Source organism: Alternaria metachromatica (genome assembly GCF_023757995.1).
Source record: "Alternaria metachromatica strain BMP 0045 chromosome Unknown scaffold_8, whole genome shotgun sequence".
Lineage (NCBI taxonomy): Eukaryota > Fungi > Ascomycota > Dothideomycetes > Pleosporales > Pleosporaceae > Alternaria > Alternaria metachromatica.
In genome coordinates, this window is record NW_026055499.1 from 482,031 (window position 1) to 501,230 (window position 19,200).

General features: G+C 50.3%; 7 protein-coding genes across 7 annotated transcripts; 3 read left to right on the top strand and 4 right to left on the bottom strand.

The window, feature by feature from the left end:
• Positions 1-651: 651 nt before the first annotated feature.
• On the bottom strand, positions 652-1,447 carry J4E83_004606 (uncharacterized protein; the record flags this gene model as incomplete). The annotated part of the gene is made up of 3 exons (XM_049331533.1): positions 652-817; positions 870-1,109; positions 1,161-1,447. 3 exons carry the CDS (start codon positions 1,445-1,447, stop codon positions 652-654), a joined length of 693 nt encoding a protein of 230 aa, XP_049189307.1.
• Positions 1,448-3,319: 1,872 nt separating this feature from the next.
• Positions 3,320-5,113, bottom strand: J4E83_004607 (uncharacterized protein; the record flags this gene model as incomplete). Its single annotated transcript, XM_049331534.1, has 1 exon — positions 3,320-5,113. One exon carries the CDS (start codon positions 5,111-5,113, stop codon positions 3,320-3,322), a length of 1,794 nt encoding a protein of 597 aa, XP_049189308.1.
• A 4,295-nt stretch (positions 5,114-9,408) lies between these two features.
• Positions 9,409-10,777, top strand: J4E83_004608 (uncharacterized protein; the record flags this gene model as incomplete). Its single annotated transcript, XM_049331535.1, has 2 exons — positions 9,409-9,627; positions 9,680-10,777. The coding sequence occupies 2 exons, from the start codon at positions 9,409-9,411 to the stop codon at positions 10,775-10,777; spliced, it is 1,317 nt and encodes a 438-aa protein (XP_049189309.1).
• A 2,510-nt stretch (positions 10,778-13,287) lies between these two features.
• On the top strand, positions 13,288-14,724 carry J4E83_004609 (uncharacterized protein; the record flags this gene model as incomplete). Its single annotated transcript, XM_049331536.1, has 1 exon — positions 13,288-14,724. The coding sequence occupies one exon, from the start codon at positions 13,288-13,290 to the stop codon at positions 14,722-14,724; it is 1,437 nt and encodes a 478-aa protein (XP_049189310.1).
• Positions 14,725-15,404: 680 nt separating this feature from the next.
• J4E83_004610 (uncharacterized protein) lies at positions 15,405-16,213 on the top strand (the record flags this gene model as incomplete). Its single annotated transcript, XM_049331537.1, has 3 exons — positions 15,405-15,503; positions 15,681-15,863; positions 15,917-16,213. 3 exons carry the CDS (start codon positions 15,405-15,407, stop codon positions 16,211-16,213), a joined length of 579 nt encoding a protein of 192 aa, XP_049189311.1.
• Positions 16,214-16,282: 69 nt separating this feature from the next.
• Positions 16,283-17,089, bottom strand: J4E83_004611 (uncharacterized protein; the record flags this gene model as incomplete). Its single annotated transcript, XM_049331538.1, has 1 exon — positions 16,283-17,089. One exon carries the CDS (start codon positions 17,087-17,089, stop codon positions 16,283-16,285), a length of 807 nt encoding a protein of 268 aa, XP_049189312.1.
• Positions 17,090-18,034: 945 nt separating this feature from the next.
• Positions 18,035-19,200, bottom strand: J4E83_004612 (uncharacterized protein; the record flags this gene model as incomplete). The annotated part of the gene is made up of 2 exons (XM_049331539.1): positions 18,035-19,112; positions 19,193-19,200. 2 exons carry the CDS (start codon positions 19,198-19,200, stop codon positions 18,035-18,037), a joined length of 1,086 nt encoding a protein of 361 aa, XP_049189313.1.

Here is a 19,200-nt window from a genome sequence, read left to right on the forward strand (position 1 = left end):
CTGCGTTCTTCTGCATAGCTCTCTTTGTGTCCCATCGTCACTCGACTAACAGCATCACAGTGTCGATACCATGCAGTTGCATATCCGGTTAATCGCGTACTGGCGACAACGCAGTACGCTCTCGGAGGTTGGGTCCTGCCATGGAGCATGTCCAACTTCGCTCAGCACCCAAGTTCCTCATGCCCGACGATTAGTCCTCCAAATCAAAGGCCTCACGGATGAGGAGACCCGTAACGAGGACTTCTATCACGCTTCGACGCCACATGCAGCCACCCCTTACATCTTCTCGGCTGATGGGCGTTATTTCCGCTTGCGAGATCATGACCCACAAGTAATATATCTCCTACCTTGGCAGCCACGTTCTGAGCTTGGCATGCAGCCACAACACGAGGAAAGCTTGGCCGATTCTAGAAGGTGGCCGACATAATTGCTTGGAAGTCTGCTTGCAGGGATATAGGAGAAAAGGAAGTCAATGCAGGGAGTTAAAGGCGAACGGTATTTGAACGAGCGATTGGATTGACACATTACGGACTAGTTCGAACGACCCGCATCGCCCGTATCTACAGTCTAATTCGGACAGCAACCGAAGCGCCGCTATTGTCTGTTATTGCACACCGACTGCTCATCCGATTATCCGCGATCCTGCCTGACCTAAGAAGTCTGCACATAGATGTCCGAGCTGCCAGAAGATTGGTAACCCTCAGTGGCGACGATCTGGTAGTAGTGCTGGCCCAAGTTCATGCCGTAACGAGCCCAGGCGTTGAAGTGGTTCTGCATGTTGACGCTGCCACCGACGCGCTTCTGCGTGCGGACAGACCTGGGAGGTTGTTAGCGTGCGTCCAACGTCTACATATTGCTTGTCAACTTACCAGTACTGCTGAAAGGTCCTTGTTCCATCGATGGAGGGCTGGTTGGTACGGGTGGAGGTGGAAACGTCGTAGGTACCGCCGTCAGTCGTGAAGCTGCCCTTGCGCTGGGATCCGCTGCTGGGGTTGTAGGTGCCGTAAGACTCGATCACGTAGTACTCCACAAGCGGGTTGCGGGTCCAACCGTAGACGGCAAGGTAACCGTTACCCTGAGGCTGGAAAGATCCGCCGTAGTTGATCGTGCTAGGATGGGGATCAGCAAATGATGAAGCTTAGTTCTTCCAGATGACATACCGGCCGGTTCCAGGGTTCCATCCCTTGCCACCGACGAAGTTGCCGGTGTTCCTCCAGGTCACGGAGTACCTGCTGCCCTCTCCCATGGTGTACTGAGCGGAACCACCGCCATCAGTCCACCACGAGTAGAAGTACCCGTTGTTGTAGCCCTCAGCGCTGGGAGTGGACTGACGCTTCTCAAGAGCAGTTGCGTTGCCATCGTCACGCTCAGTGAGGAAGTCAAAGGGAGCGGCGAGCACGCTGGTGGTAGCCACAGCGGCGAGAAGGAGAGACTTGAAAGAGACCATGTTGAGCTGAGTTGGAGATCTGTGCTGGATGCGGTGATGATACTAAACTGCGAGCAGCAGCGAGCTTATATGTCGACTTCGAGGTGGAGATGAGCCTGAATCGCTGGAAGAAGTCGCTTTTGGTGGTCATGAGGTATCATCTCGCCTCTGTCTACATCCGTCTTGGTGTCAACGACGATGGTGTGTTCCAGTCCTCTCATTTCGAAAAGCACGCCCAGCGCACTGACTAGAACGGCCTAGGAACCACGAACACGGCAAGCTGCACCGTTCAGTGACCGGCCTCGGTAATCATGGAAAAGATAGAAGAGCACAAAGATCCATGCCCCTTGCACACATCTGCACGACACCACAAAGATAATATCGCTGATCCGGGCTTTACGCGCTTTCTCAACCCGGTTCACAGGATGTTAATATAAAAGAACGCCACTAGGGTACAGGTGGTCGCCTTACCCCACACTCCTCGGAAGACAACGAAGCTTGGAAGGAACACCCGCCGCGCTAATGTCATGTAGGCGATGATATTGTTAGCGACAGTGGCGCACGTGATGAAACATTGGGCGCTCATGGCGGGAAGCCTCGGCAAACTCAGGATAACCACCGGATGAAGAGGATCTGCCAAGATGTATAGTAGCCGGCTTTTCTACCGATCCTGGTAAGACATGCCAAGCGCGGTGGGTATCTTGAGCGGAGATGATGTGTGGAGTGCATGAGTGGATCTCGAGGTCGGTGAGTACATGAAAACAATGTTACTATGCACTACATGAACGCATAATGGTGGTGTTATTACTGACAGGTCAAGGCACCCCTGGAAGTGTATCGAGGTTCGCGAACTCTTCACAGTTCACACATTCAGCGTTCAGGAGATCATCACTTCGCGAACTCTCATTCTGCCTTGATCGCCTGTACTCAGTTAGGCGATCGACAAGATAGTATCTGACTAACAACATGGACTACAGGATGAACTGCTGGTGCAACACCATTCGAAGCGACCATCAGTATACAGCACTAACGGCTTCGCGTACAGCATCGGGGCACTACGGCTGCGCTTGTAGGTCGCGCAACTTGCCCAGTTCTTTAGATCCAAGACCGCCGAATGCCTCATATTAGCTGGCAAGCCGGTGGCATCTAGATGTCGTACGAATTTACCCAGCCATGTCCTTGATGGCGCGTAGATCAGGGTCGGTCCATCCGATGGCTATCACGGCATCATCGCGGAAGAAGAAAACATGAAGGACGTAGGCAGGGATGTCATCCGGTTTACAGTAATACACCACGGTGGAAAGGAGTATCTGCATCTTGGTGTGTGGCAACATCAACTTCAGCCGCTGCTGTATACCGGTGTAGAGTCTTGTCCTTGTGTGACTAGTCTGGCTACTATCATCTACGATATCGGACTTCCAAGATCTTGTGCTGTTTCAGCCAGCTGTTGTGGATATCAGATCTTGCCGAGCACGATTCCCGGAGTCATCTCATGACCCACCAAAGCTCCTGCTTACCACCGACCCCTGACAAGCCTTGTCGTTGTTTGCCACACTTCGGCTGCGCAGGCGATTCGACCTGGGAGATGAGCTGTCCGGCTCGTACGAGTGATGCGTGCAAAATTTCTCAGTGCAAGATTAGCTGGCGCGAAGATCCAGCCGAAGGGATATGTTCATATCGCGCTGAAAATTTGCCTCGCAGAGATGGTTGGGAAGGGAACTGTGTCGAATTGATGTATGTTACACTTTCAGAGCATGTTCTGTACGATGCAAAGACAGCATGAACTTCATGACGGCCTAAAGTACTACGAGAGGTGACATGTATAGACACTCCATGTCTCTTCCTCCACCCAGACTCACTTCTTGAGACATAACCCACGGAGCCCGCCCATTTTTACGTGGGCCGGCCGAACGCTCTACTCAATACGCCCATTACGCCTTCGGAAGCTGCACGTTGCTGTTGCACTTCTTCACGACCCAATTGATCCCAAGCCGCACACACGTCGCTGATAACAACCTCGTCTTTCTCATCGAAGCTCAACTGAGCGGTGAAAGACGCAACAGTCGTAGTACCAAGCATGATCGTGTGTGGAAGAATACCACTGCGCAGCACACTTTGTGCTGTGTATAACGACGGTAGAGCATGAACCCCTCGCTTCTTTCGCTCGATGTTGACAAGCTTCAGGAACGCGGTGATCACGGCGTCTCGAGTAACCTTTCCGCTTTCCTCGGCCTCGATGACTTCAAGGTAGGAGGAGAGGAGCTCCGTACCGAGACGTATTATACTCACATCGGGTCCATCGTTGGAAGCCACTGGAACTTGAGGACTAGTCGCCACTCTCTCCGCAAGCTCTCCATTGGAGAGCTCGTTCAGTGGTGCGTTATGGAGCTCTTCTTTGCTGCCTGAGCGTGTGGTTGATTGGAGACTTCCTTGCTGCGTCGCAACAACTTCACGCTTCTCGGTACTGACCGATGCAGCCTCGTCTGGACCGGTATTCGAACCGTCCGTATGGCTCGAGAGCTCTTCGTGATCACGCAATTCGGATACTTCGGAACCCTCTAAACCCGCGTTGTCCACATCGTGAAGCCTTTCGCGGATGCCGGGGTCTGACTGGACGTCTTCGATGCGACAGTCAATACTCTTGGAGGTCTTGTCATGTGCGCCATTGGAATGCTCGAGGAAACTTTTGATTGGAGATGCGACGGAGTCAAAGTCCGACCCGCCGTCATCCTTGACGGTTTCGACGTCGTGTAGAAGCTGGTCGTATGCGATGCATTGGATCACACCATCCGCGCTCGCTAAGAACATCCGATGAGGAAGTACACTTTCAAGTGAAAAGTTGGTGCTGGTTTCATCGAGACCCTGATCCACTTCGTAGTCCGCAACAAGACTAATTGTCTTGAGCGTGCAGTACCGTACAAGAGCCCGCTCCTGGTTTGCATAGTCAGAAGACACTTCCAGCTTCTTCTCGACGTCAGTAACAGCACGGTCAACGAGCGCAGGTGCTGAAGCGGTGGTAGTCGTGGTATCCTGGAGCCGCGTGAAGGTCGATGACTTTGTCGTATCAGATGTTTGTGACAAGACTTCCTCAAAAGCTCCCGTCGATGCTGCGGCGGTCATGAACGTAGGATTACGTGGGTCCTCCACGAAGGCTTCGCTGAAAGCCAATGAAGTTGGACTTTCATCCTCAATGTCCCCAACAATCTGGGGGGAAGAAAATCCATACTCGTGGTTGGAAACGTCAGTGATATTTGAGCGTTCACCAAACGTAGCAACGCCAGTGGGAGCTGTGAAGGTGAAGCTATCGTTGAAGCTGCCCAGGGACTCTAAAGGCAGTGCGGACAACGTAGGCGAAGGGCCTGAGGACTGAAACCGAGCGACATCAGTGCTCGATGATGGTAGCTGCTGTAAGGCAGTTGAGGTAGATGAAGCAGCGTCGATGTCTTCAGAAGACATAAGGCTGGAGTGTTGAGGAGTAGAAACACCAACATTCCGTGTCGATGTTGCGCCATCCTGGGTAGGTACGAATGGAATGGCGGGCGTGTCGAACCGCTCAGGCTCGATAGTATCGACTAGTCTATACTTTACGTTACTCGAAGGAGCCTCCTTAGTAGCTGATGCGCCTTGTTTCTTGGCAGCTCTCTTCGCTGCCTTCTTTTGTCCCTTGGTTAGAGGTAGGAGAGGCATGATGGCGGCGGTCGGGCGTGTGTTTTGGAGGGCCCTCTTATTCCCTTGAAGTGTCCTGCAGTGGGAGCGGGACGGTCTGTTCGAGGCAAACGAGTTGTAAGTGGTAGGTAGGTGCCGCAGGTGTAGTTGAACTGAGATGTATGACCCCCGCGTCCGAAGTACCTAGGTTGCGGTTCCAGCTTCTGTGGACGGGGTAGAGAGTGAAGGCAAGTATAGTAACTTGGAGGTGGCCATTTTTGCGAATACTTGGCAAAGGCGCGACCGTACGCATTTGCGAGTGGTGAAAGCCCCATACACATGATGTGAATCAAACCTTGGAAGCCATCACTCGGGTGATGATATGCCATTGCAAACAATGTGGGTGACGTATATATATATTTCTGTTCATTGAAGATGTAGCGCATACTTGTAGTAGAGATCTCGTGGTGGACATGATAGAATATATGCGTCGCATTTCTATACGCCAACGGGCGCCTTCTACATCTGTCCGGTCTAGTGTAGCAAGCATTTGACTGAGATGAAGCAATTGTGCTATCAATCTCGCAGTTGGACGTTAGCAAACTTTGCGAATATCTATTCGTGGTCTCGATTATTCCGGAAGATGATTTTAGCATCGCTTCCGGACTAGATGTGGATATGCTAGAGACACTACCTAAACACGAAGTATTGATTAGCATATCGAAAGGAAACCTGAAATTCTGCAAGACGTCATGCTTGGGGATGAAAGCTTCCAATAGTACATGCGCGAGATACGTTAACAGAACCTAGAGGTGGTGGTTACCACTCACCGTATCAGTCATATACCTAAGCAGGTAACGTTGGCACGAGACGAGCAAATCGCGGATAGACTAATGACATACAACCTTGAAGATTGTTCTCAACGATCATCGCCACAAAAGATTTCGCGAACGCATTCTAACGATGAAAGTGGCGTGGCATTTGACCCTGAGGGCTCAAGACACTATGCGCTAACAATAAGGCCGACGACAGGAAGCAACACTATACCATAACCTGATCCGGACCGAAACAATTTAATATCGAAAGAACGCGATGGAGTCTAAGAGGCTGTCGGAATCTCAGCCATCGTGATCGATACGGTTTCAAGAATGAAGATGGCTGGGGAAGATTTACTTCTTCGGCGCGTTCTAGTGAGCACTAGTGGTCACTAGCGCGACGCGTCCGTATGAACGCCTACAGGGATCCAAAAGTTCTTCATATAAAGGCATGACGATACCCTTAGTGTTTCTTGCAAACTTCCAGGTCATACAGAATGTCGAATTCAATTGTTATCGAGGTGAAGAAAAAGGTGGAAGGGGACATCTACTCATATGACGGCACAGTGTACAAAATCAATGGAGAACGTCGTCTCGGCATTGATAACATTCTAGTCACGCTTTTCAACATGAACCAAAAAGAGATGCGCAGACACGCACTATTCTGGGATGTGATTTCCCCTGCGGACTTGGGCAAGGAACAACTTTGGGTCCAAATCAACATGCTGAAGAAAGGACTGGCAAAGCTGAAAGCCAGCGGCGTGGCAGAAAATCTGGCAAGTACCATACTCTCTTACTTCAGTTCATATCTAGTTTCTTTAGTCGATTCGTTTTACTGACAATCATTGCAGCTGCCAGTATATCCGAGAATGATATTCGAGGAACTTGCGACAGAGTGGCACACCACGCATGGTTGGCACATTACTCCTCCATCTACATTCAATCCTCCATCTACAATCACTCCTCCATCTACAATCACTCCTCCATCTACAATCACTCCTCCATCTACAATCACTCCTCCATCTACAATCACTCCTCCATCTACACCACCCGCAGCAAACGACCTCAAAAGGGAGCTCGATGAACCCATCCCAGACGACCATGAGATTCTGTCCAGTAAGAAGATCAAATCGGAAGTGTTCACAAACGACGGTGTCGACGCTGCCATACCCTCACATGCAGGGGAGTATGTGAACAATTATTGGGGGAAGCAACCCGAAAACCCATGGACTCCAGAACGCAGCGAGGATGAGAAAAGCCTCATGAGCCAGCACGAGGCGTGCCGTGCCAAGCAGACTTTCGTTGCGGCTATGGGTACTTACTGGATTCAGTGCCCACTCATTGAGCACAAACACCCAGAACTAAAAAGTAGTCTGCGCATGGTTGTTCAAGGCCTTGATGACCATACACAGGAACGTGGCTTGCTCGAGGCCCACCTCAACCTTGGGCTATTGAAAGGGACCATGGTCATGGCGCCTGGCCTTGACATAGTCCAAGATTGGTGTTATAGACACCTGAGCCAGCGTTCAAGAGACAACAGCAATGGGAAACGCAAGATCGACAAGGAGACAGAAAGACTTCGAGACATTCTAGAAGAGCTCAAAAGTGTAAATAAATTACCTTTGGACGCGACCATAAAATCACCGCCTCTCGACTTACAAAAGCCACTCGACCTCGACTGCGAAGCTCGATTATACGAGAACAGACCATCTATCGGGGGGCCGATTCGGATCTCTGGCGAAACCGCGCATCTCGAATTCCGGGCAGATAGCTTGTATTTCGAAGGCAAGATCAATCTTCCTATGATCAGCGACACGCCTGTAAAGATTTGTGGTTACAGAATCAAAAGCGATGATTCTTGCACCGTTGAGAAGTGGTTGGATTACGATACGTCGAAGGTCGAATACGGGGCGGTGTGGAACGAGTGTTGACCGACAGAAGGTTTCGTTTGTTGACCGATGTTAATGGGGTAGATTTGTCGCTAGTTATCAGAGTAGGCGTAAGAGCAGCAGTGCGCTGCGCGTGCCGCGCGATCTTTAGCCACATGAATACTTTTTTCAGTTCTGCTATTGACCGCTTTCGACTATTGCTTTGTCAGGTATCAATGTACACCGCACCGCGTGTCATCGCGATCTTTGGCTGTGGTGTGGAAGACCCTGCAAACCTTACAGAGAGGGCACTGTTAGCGTGTTAATGCGCGGGTGCATCCTTCTGTATGCCTGGGTCAGCCCGCCGGGTCCGCAGTGAATGCTGACACTTTGCATGTAACAGTGCCGTCGCTGCTAGTGTGCCCAGGTGTTGAGAAGAAGAAGCTGCATGCATGACGCGAGTCGGAACTTGAAGCTGCTCACTCGTATCTTCGACGCCCACTTCAAATGCGCGCGGCAATACTGCGAGCATCGTGATGGACTACGCCACCTAGTTAGATCTGGACATGGAGTTGACAGTTTGCTGAGCCTTCGCGCTAGGCTCGGGACAACTCGTGGAGATTCTGTGGAAAGGTGCCTGACTGCTGAGAGCGACTTGTCGCTTTCAGATGGTCGGCGCTTGCTATTAGTCGGCGAGCAGCGGGTTGCAGATGCCGCAGTGTCAGCTAAGGCCAACACGCGTCTCGGCAAGCATCCCCACCTGCACCCTGCATCAGCCCGCAGGGGTATCGCCATGCACTTATATACATAGATAATTAGATTTTAAGCAAAGCTAGAGCTAAGGTTATTAATTAAATCTACTTATAAGCCTCTAATAGTTCTTCTCTTAGTACCTCTTTATTACTTCTAACTTACTTATAAACTTTTTTATAAAATTTTATTTACTAAATATATATAATTATACTTTTATTTTACTTTTATAACTATAATACTTTTTAAGTATTTTATAGTATAAATAATAGTACTAGTAAATTACTTATAACTAAGTTTATATAAAAAAGTTATATAAAGTAATTAATAGTAAAGTTAGTAGTATAAAAATATTTTATTTAAGTTTTATTAAATTACTTATAATTAACTTTTTAGCTTATATAGTAGTACTAGTAAACTATATTATTATAGTAAGTATATTAAAGCTTAGCTTTAAATTAGTTAAGTTTTACTATTATATAGTAAGAGTAAAGTAGTATTTACTAAAGTTAGTTTAAGTTTATATAAAAAAAGTAATTTTAATATACTAAAGTAGCTATATTTATAGTAGTTTATATAAGTAAAAATATTTAAGTAAAAATTTTAACTACTTATACTTTACTTTAGCTTAGTAGTAGTAGTAATATAACTTATAGTTACTTTTAGTAGTATACTAGTTTTTAGTAAAAAGAGCTAATAATAACCTTAGTAATATGCTGCTACTATAGACAGCATCGACACACAAGCGTTATTCCTGTCTTATCTTCACTTACTGCAAGCCTGACTTCACAAATTCAACTCCCATCACCAATTCCTTACGACAATGGCCAAACCATTGTCTGCCGGACAGACCTGGGCCGGAATGTCCTATACATACAATGGGTCGCTTCACCCGCGCAAACGAATGCAGATAAACAACTGCTACCTTGAGCTCAAGGAGGATGTCTTGCAAAAGCTCAATAACGCACGACTCGAAGTGGAGGACGTTTCGGAGGAATGGCTTCAGGCGCAGTTGTTGCTCCGCGGTTTCGGTCGTCCTGGTGAAGAACTATGTTGGACGAAGCGCGGCATGATCTCGCGTCTCGTGCAGATAATCCCAATACTAGAGGACAAGTACTACATTGTTAGTATCCAAATATACATATCTATTTCCCATCATCCTAACCCATCCCCAGAGCGCCTTGGAGCATTCCATCAAAGTCTTTCACAATCTAGAAGAGATTTGGGCCAAAGCATATCCTAAACACCCAGCTTCGAAAGAGTATCTAAAGAACAAAACACCACATAACACCTCCCGGTGCTGGTGCTTTGCTACGCAGCGAAAGAACCTACTCACTAAAAAAACATTGCCTGCCACAGTGACAAAACGGCCACGACCGAACGCTGCAGAGTTTGGCGAAGCCTCTGACCATCCTCACAAGAGACAAAGGCTTCCGTCGCCTACTCCTGAGCCGGACATCGATAACGAGGAAAGCATACTATCCTGGATCGCGCAAACTTCGGGCGCGCCCCCAACTCCGCCGGAGCACGTGGACCATCTACCCCGTGAAGTTGCAGGCCCCTTGCCTCAACTCTATATGAGTCCCCTTTTGGCAATCAATGAAGAGCACCGGAGATTTAAGCTACATAACTACATGAGTTATGTAGCAGGAACCTACATGATTTTATGTCCGTTGCTTCAACTGAGGCATCCAGATCTCATTGGGCAGCTCAGCATTACAATCAAATATCTGGGTGCTTCTTCGCTTACATCTGGCATACTCGAAGCCTACTTCAACTTTGGCAAGTTTACTGGCCCGGCAATCCTTGGGCTCGACGATGATCGCATCGCTGAGTGGCTTTGGGCTACGGCGACAGAAAGACGGGGCAGACGCGCTCCACCTTCTTATGAGAACGATGAAGTCGAAAGACTATGCGAGGAAGCACTGAACTTGGCTATGGAGAGAACACCAGAACGAAAACGGGCTAACGTGGAGACTCGACATCTTAGAGACCTTCCTGCTCTTGATATCGATACTGGCGCGTTACCTCAGCTTCACTTCGACGCTCGGCTTGATAATCCGACTGGCGAATTCTATGACCCAGGGACGTATCGCATTGCTCAAGGAGATATCAGATTTGAAGAGCGTGGCTTGCGTTTCAGCGGAGTGATCAGGATACCGGAGATCACTGAAGGTGATCTGAAGTTCGAAGGCTTGAGGGTCTTCCGCAGAAATCAAGGTGACCTCCCGCAGAAGTGGAAAGATGTTCCTACAAGTAAGGTACATCACTGATGGAGGACGCTCACCCACAGATCCTCGGCGATTACACGCTGGGGTTAATTTACTCGAATGAATCTGGTGTTTGGCTTTTGCTTCAAGTAACTGAATTTCTCTGACCCCGATAAACCACGAACGAGAGTTGCGCATGACCTGGCTTCCCTGACCTGGCTCGAAAGTCTGTATTACACCCTGTATCTGCCGTTTTGTCCTGTGCATTGGGCGCTCGTCGCCGAACTTTTAGGTGGGTTTGCTTTCGGCCCGCTGAACTGACCCCGCTTTCCCGCGCGTCGCCCGAGTTGATACCTTGACACCGATCGTCCGCACATAGCGCCTATAGAAGCAAAGCAACGGATCCCACCGTACCTATGCTTACATCTTTACTTGTTCCCTTCCCGTCTCCTAGTTTGTCGAGTAAATTTTGAGGTCGGAAGAGCAACGTCAGAACTTGATATGATTTTACAAGCAGGTAACATTCGTCAAGCGCAGAATGTCCACATCGCCAGGGCTGCCGCATTCACGCCGAACTTGAGATCTGCATACAGTTTCGACTGACACCAAGACGTGCACGGCTATTCAGAGTTCGGGAAACTCTCGATGATGGCGTTCAACCCATGTTCGGTGACTTGAGCACCGGCAGGCCGCTGCGCACGTCTGCCGTTATACCTGTCGCGGAGATCTGATGGAGAGCCGGAAAAAGATAACACCAAGACATGTAAGCCCACGACCATTCTGCCTCGTCAAATCTTCTCGTTTCTATACACTCACTTGCTCCACCTTTGTTCTCCGCTTCCGCAAATCGATCTGAGACTACTGTCATCACGTGACGGCCATTTTCACTGCGGATCCGCTTGCAGTAATACTACTCCGATTTCGCTCTCAGAACTGATCTACCCTTCGTCGTATTGCACATTCAGTCATCGCTTTACAAATCTTGTTTTCTCAACGTCGCACCATCATCATGCCTGCTGCAACCCAATCTCTCGAGACCATGGTTCTCCACGCCCATCGCGCGAAAGGCGTGCGCTATCCAACAGCCTCTCAGAAAGAATGCTTCAAGACCTGGTACTCTTACGCGCTTCGTCAGGGTGAAGTTACGAAAACCTCCCCGAAAGCTATCGAGGAGCATGGAAAACATCTCAAGGAGATCAAGGAAGCGGCGCCAGGTGGGCGGACGTATCTTTGAGCTGGTATGTATCTCAGCCTGCACGAAAGCTTGCGACTGGCTTACTAACACGCTTAGTTAAGGTTTTGATAGGTGTTTCAAATTCGCCTTCGCACGAGCTGGCGTCACCAGTCAATTTGCGAGTGCTTGGTCTTGTTATACTACCAGTGTGCTGATGATAGTTCGATTTTAATCTTTTCTTTGCGCGTTACACCGAATCCTTTCGTGAGCATCACCTCTCCCCTAGCGAGTCCCAGCTAGTTTGACGCGTTAATTCATAAAATGTCTCCATATGTTCATCGTCTGGGCCTGTATTTCCTCATTTATTATCGTAGTTTGCGAAGTCGCCAATCGTTACTTATTAATCTTGTCCCACTGTGGATACTAGCGCGCAACTACGTCTTTTGACGCCGCACGCAATCTCGTACACGCTTTCACCTCCCATGCTACCATCTCTTTGTCTTCCTGCGCCGCACATAAATTGTTGACGTTTGTCGATAACTAAGCCAATCAGCTAATTTCAGCATCAAGGTCAGGCGTCTGACAGATTGCGCGCTTTCCTTCGCTCGCCTTGTCCCAGCCGCAGCTTGCAGCTTGACACGCTCATAGCAATAACCAAGCTGCCCAGGTGTGGTACAAAGGACATCCATGACGCGACTTCAGTGGCCACTCCAGGCGCTGTATCCACTGTGAACCTTGGATCGTCTACATGCGCTTCGCCCCATGAATATCGTTTACTGCTCTGACGAGCGAATATATGCTCCGACGGCGAGGCCACCTGGGCATGCATCTCAAATACGCCTCTGCCTTCAACTCAATCTCTGGGCATGATGGCTGCCACGATACCATCCCGAGGTCTCTTCCTGAAGGCTGCAATCCCACTACGAAGGCTGTAAGCAGTACCTCAATGCGCATCGGTGTTCCTAGAGAATGTGTCAAGACATCACGACGCTCACACCTCGGTTGCATGGCTGGCTCACCTTCACCTTCACTATACCGCACCTCAACGATGAAATGGCGCGCTATTGTACTAATACAAGGGGCAAAAACTCTGATCGGCGACCGCAACTACCAATAGAAGCTTCAGGATAACGCATGTGAAACGTGTGTGTATACTGCGAGGGAGAGGCGCGCGACCTGTCAACCATGAGTGTGAAATCTCGTCCCAGCCACTTTCAAAAACCTCCGCTACTCACTTCTACGAACCCAAACCCACCGAGAACCGCAGCTTTCTCCTGCTCAACTGCAACCCTCACATCCGCTGCCTGGTCAGAATCAGTCTCAACCACAGCATTGCACATACACCGGCGCCCGCGATACAGTTTCCACAGCCGGAGGAAAGAACAGCATCTACGAAAAGATGAGCGCTACTCATCTTGCCTCCGTATATATCCCAGGACAGCTTCGACGCCTCGACGACCTGCCACCCGAGTTAATTGTTATGATCGCGAGGAATACAAATGACGCCTCCGACATCTCATCGCTACGTCGCGTGAACAAGTTCCTGAGCGCGGTCATCCCCGCATGGGTTATTTCCGAGACGGCTTTCTATATAATGCCTACGTCTAGCAGTATCTCGAGGATGGCACAAGCAGTGCAGACCCAAAGGACCAACCCCAGCTGCAACCTAGGACGTGTTTCGGCGGTCATCTTCGAGAACGTATGGCCGACACCGCCTGATGAGTTTGGGCTCCATGGAGAACTCACGCAGCACGATGACTGGGAGGCCGACAGTGACGATGAGCTGCCGCCAAATTCGAACACCTATCTCCACTTCATAGATGGGTGCCATGAAGAGCGCGACTCTGCCCAGTTACGCGACTCCCTGGCACACTCACTGGGAAACTTTCATGGCGTCAAGGAAATGATCCACGTTCCCGGTTTCCACAAATCTCGACCAGCACAGGAGCGACCCTCCAGTGAGGAGCTCCTTCAGACAGTGCTGCTATATAAAGACCACGATCCGGAGGATTTTGAGGACGAGATGTGGACTCGCCGCCGCATGATGTTCGAGCCATATCCAGCATACCTCGGTCACGAATGCACTAGGATGTTTGATCACGCCGTTGATGCCGTTCTCCGCAACTCCATGCGGAAAGAGAAGCTCAAAGTCTACATCGAAACGCATTCAATCTGGGCATTGAGTGATGCCGATCCAAGCGCGTCACCGATACCCGCTACTCAGCTCGGACATGTACTTGCCATAAAGTACGTTGGTCATTACATGTCAATTCTGGATGCCATAGACCATGACTTGGGTATTCTGCACGATCAGAATATCAACACAGCATCGCACTACGCGGGTATAACGCATCTTTCCATTAGCGGAGACGGACTGGGCAACGAGGGTTCGGTACATATGGGGCTCTTGGGCGGCTCGTCACACTCTCCCGATTGGTCACGCTTGGAGACACTACACTTCGACGATACTCAGCAGAACGACAACTCCGCCGATTTCCTTCGCCAGCAGAAGTGTACCCTCGAACTTCACAACGTTTACTGGCTCGGAGATTCGATCCAACGTTTTTCCAAAGGCTCGTCACTTCGAGATGTGAAGGCTTCCGGTATTTTCGCCATTGAGGAGATCAAAGAGCATGCCAGGGGCGTCTGGATCGTGGCAAGCAATCACAGGGAAGCCAACGAGATTGTGGTAAAGAATGCTGGGTGTTGCAAGCCAGTGGCATTAGGCCCTGCCGTCCCCTTCGTCTCGCCAAGCGATGTTCAGCGGTACATGGTGAAGGGAGGTGTCTTGCCGTTCAGCAAGGCGAATGTATGGGCAAAAGACTGGAAGTTGTAGAGTTTCATACGTCTGTTGCAACTTCGTCGTTCTTGTCGCATCGCCGCACACGGCCACACAAGCGCTAGGTGTCGCAATCATTTATCGCCGTTTGGGAAGATTGTTCTTGTTCGACATTGGAGTTCTAGGCACTCGTGAAGAAAGTTGGCTTGCTAAAGTTGGCTTCTTCCATGTCTGATGGCTTGGTACGTCGCAGGAGGCGTGGGTGGAGAGTCGACTTAGGTTAGATAGAATGGAAGCCAGTGAAATCACAAGTGTGAGCACACTTTGAGGTGAACCTCCACGGCCCAAAAAGCCCGGATATATCGAAAAAACAACGCGTGAAGCACCAGACTTTGAAGATGCCCAGGTATGGCGCCCCACGGGCGGCTGGACGTCATTGGGCCGAGGTCCTGGCAGCGCGTCATGCAGGTACCCACAGAGGCGGGGTACGCCTACTCACCCCAAAAGGGTGTCGTATCCCGAAATCCCGAATAGCATACACATCTTCTGGAATCAAGTAGATCATTAATCATTGCTTACCGTATAGAGGCTACGATCGTACAACGTAAGATCTACTTTGCTCGTTTTTACTTAAACCTCCTTTGTTCTCGCACGAATTTGCCATTACAGCAATACATCCACAACCCACTTCATCTACACCACACAGAACAGCCACATACTACTATCCTACCTAAAAAATGGCGCCTCCTTCTTTCCGTGACCTTCTTGGCATGCCCGCCTCTACGGCTTCGACCAGCGACTCTGCCCTTCTCATCATTGACGCCCAGAATGAATATGTAAGTAACAACCCATAGCTATCGAGCGGTCGGCATAATTTCTCCCTGAATCTTGAAAGGCCACTGCTTGCCGATGGTTTCGTTTTGGATGCAGCGGTTGATTGCTGAACGTCCAATCTCCTCCTTGCCCACACTCACTCTCTCCCCGCCAGCCGCATCGCTAACTTTACCGACAAGTCATCCGGCGCACTTACCGTAACAAACGCCGCAGCAAGCGGAAAGGTCATTGCCGACCTTCTCGACAAGTACCGCAAAGCCAACGGCAAGATCATCCACATCTTGCACCAGACACCCGAAGGCGCACCCGTCTTCACGCCTGGCACTGACCTGGCGGAAGAGTTCAAGGAGGTCAAAGCACAGGTATGTTGGCCACTACAACGTCCCAGGGGGAATCGTCGCTAATGTATGATCAGGACGGAGAAGAGAAGATCTGGAAGAACTACCCGGGATCCTTTGAACAGACATCTCTGCATGAGACATTGGAGAAGATGGGTGTTAAGAAGCTTGTCCTGACTGGTTACATGGCACACGTCTGCGTGTCTACAACTGCACGTGAGGCTTTCCAGAAGGGATACGAAGTCGTTCTGGTAGAGGATGCCATCGGCGACCGTGATATACCTGGTGTTAAGGGCGACGAGGTTACCAGGGTGGCGTTGGCGGAGCTGGCAGATGTGTTTGGCACAGTTGTCAAGAGCGCTGATATTAAGTAGACGAGCAAGGGCCATAATTGAGACGCTTAATCATATACAATGACTGTAATAGAAATGCAATAGCGCATCTTAAGCGCCGACACCCCTCAGTACAGTGACGGTATGCACGTACCTCACCGTCCCACCTTCAACTCTTATCTCGTGACTGTCCGGCCAAGCTCCCAAGCTATCGAACTGGCAACTGACCTGCACACTACCAATACTCTCATCGATAACGTATCGCCTCATACCATTCGCCTTCTGACTCCCTCCGTGCGGAAGACTCGCTCCACAGGGGTTTGTATACATGCTTCCCTCCACCCTCTCACATTGAGTGCCCCAGGGTATAGTGTCGGCAGCAGTAGCATTAGTCCACATGTCGAGGTAGGCGTCACCGACAGACTTGAGGAGAGCACGTGAGGGTCGCGAGGCGGTGGGAAGGGTAGACCACGATTCGGCGCGGATGTAGGAGAGGGTCTTCTTCGCGTCGAAGAATAGGTCGCCGGTTGTGGCTGCTACGGTATCGATGGAGCTGATGGACGACGTGTCGTTGTTCAGATGGCGGATCTGGGTGCTAACTACGTAGGGTTTGTTCCCAGAAGCGCTGATCCACATTGTGTAACTGGCGCATGCTTCGGTGTCGGTGGATGAGCGGTTGAGGTCGATGACGAAGGGCGTTGAGAGGAGACCAGTCGCAATGTTGGAAGCCTTGTTGTTCTGCAGATATGTGAAGTTCGTGGGCGCGAGGCTGAGCCTGCTAGGAGAGCCCGCAACCTGAGCCGCTAGATAGGAGTCTGCGGCTGCAAGGAGACCTTCGCGCGTACATTCGGTCGATGATTGAGTAGCTGAGAGTACCCCGACTGTAGCTGTCAGCCATAGATGAGACAAAAAGTGCATTCTGTCAGATGTGATGAAGGCTACTCGTAAAGTATCGAGACCTTGACATGACTATATAGGAGAGGTATATATCATTCCAGACATCATCGCATTCGCGAAGACTGCCGAAAATCTCAAGGGAGTGATGCCGTTGTGGCGGATAATAATGCTTGTCTAGGATGTCAATCTAAACCAATGCCTCTTAGTGGTACGCTCATAGCGAGTTAATGTGCTTGTATTGTCTTTTATACCTGCCGTGATGATCTGTCCGGCAGCCTGGCAGTTGCCGTCTTCGAGTATTCGAGCTGAAGAGCGTATTGATAGTCTTGTATTAACCCTCTGAAGCAAATATGATGCAAGGCATTTTGCCTTGTTCGTGAATGAGCTCTGCTTGATCGCTTCCACGTTTCGCAAGATGCGCGACTGTGTTCAGTCTTCGTTCAGCCTTCGTTCCAAGGTTATTGATAGTAGCTCATCTTGGATATCTGTGGGAGAAGCTCCATGGTGTCTGATATGGCGAACGTGAGCGGTAGTGTCGCGATCTCGCCAGATTCATCGTAGTCTCACTCCTGCACAGGATGCTTCAACAAGACAAGCATCGGCAGGCGCGGCGGGCTTGAAGTCATCCTCGAAATTATTCTGTACAAGCCAATGGCGATGATGTTGGACGGCTCAGAGTCGCGTGGGGTTCTGAGGTTTACCGACAAGTCCGTATAATTAATTGATGGTGCAACGGGAGGAGAGGCGCGCAGCCCCGCGCGACATGGACGCGTCGCAATCCGCCAAGCCTCCAGGAACACGCTAACGGCGACCAGTGAGCATCGTCATTCGCAAGTCATGCTGGTATCCTTCTACAATTCAGGTATGCGTTCAATGTCCTTGTCATTCTAAATCGATACAAGGATGCTAACTTCATAAAGCACATAGAATTAAGATGGCTCGAATGGCCCCACCTACGCAATGCCATCAGCGCGCGTTACCTCTTCCACCGCCCCAGCCAGCGAGAGCCCATATGCCCTTGACCAGCGCATCCTCTCCGTCGTGACCTCGCAGACTCATCCGGTTCTTTTCCAGCTGATGCCTTCGTAACTCGTCGTATACCCCCACCAAAACCTCCTTGAGCTCGTCGCCCGGCTTGCCCTTCCAAGCCGCCCCTCCTCCACCAATCCTTGTACAACAACGCTCAACCACAAGGTTCATGATCTCATGACGCTTGGTGGGATACAGACTCGGTGCAGGGAAGTGCGCGATGCTCTGGCTTATGAACACGGTATAGAGGTGCAGCAAGGGGAAGTAAGGCGACTCGATCTGTTGAGAGGCTTCGATGATGTAGCGCCACGATATGTCTACTTCGCCGATAGGTAGACAGGCATTTGCGCGCCAGACTAGTCTGTTTGCGCGTGGGTTCTTGGTCAGCCATTTTGGTAGCACAGCACCTGCGCTGGCCATCAAACGTGCGAGCCGAACCAGCGGGATCGCAAGACCAGTCGCTACATTGGGGCGACCTAAAGAGTCCCAAGATGCCGCCACGAGATTGTAGCAATCCAAAAGAGAGTCCGGCCGCCGATCGTCGGGCGCATTGGTGCGATGTGCAGTGTTGATAAGGGCGGGGATGATGGCTTGGTCGAGAATGGAGGTTACTGTGAAGGCACCGGTGGGCTCTCGCTGCCAAAGTATCTCCAGGCCAGACCATATCTTCATCATGAATTCATGGAGGCGTTCGGGCGGCTGGTCGCATATTGCTTTCCAGATTGAGGCAACATCGAAGGTTGCGCGTGGGTTTGGTTTGGGGACCACGACGTAACGGCAAGTTGGACAAGCATTTGAGTTTCCCCTACCCTCCTTCAACCACTTCTTGATGCACTCATGACCGAAGATATGCTTGCAAGGCAGCGCCGCAGGCTGATGGGTCGCGCTGAAGTGCTCGGTGCAGATGTTGCAAGTGTCTGCGGGATGCAGTTGCGTGTTGAGGAAGTTGTCCATGCCTGCTTGAACGAGGGCTACAAGTTGGTAGAGACTGAGTCGAGCAGCTGGCAACTCAGAGCTTGCAGTCGATAGACATGTTCGTGGAAATGCATCAGGTGGGTGAATCTGTTTGCAGTGAACGAGCGATTGTGAAGGAACAAAGGCAT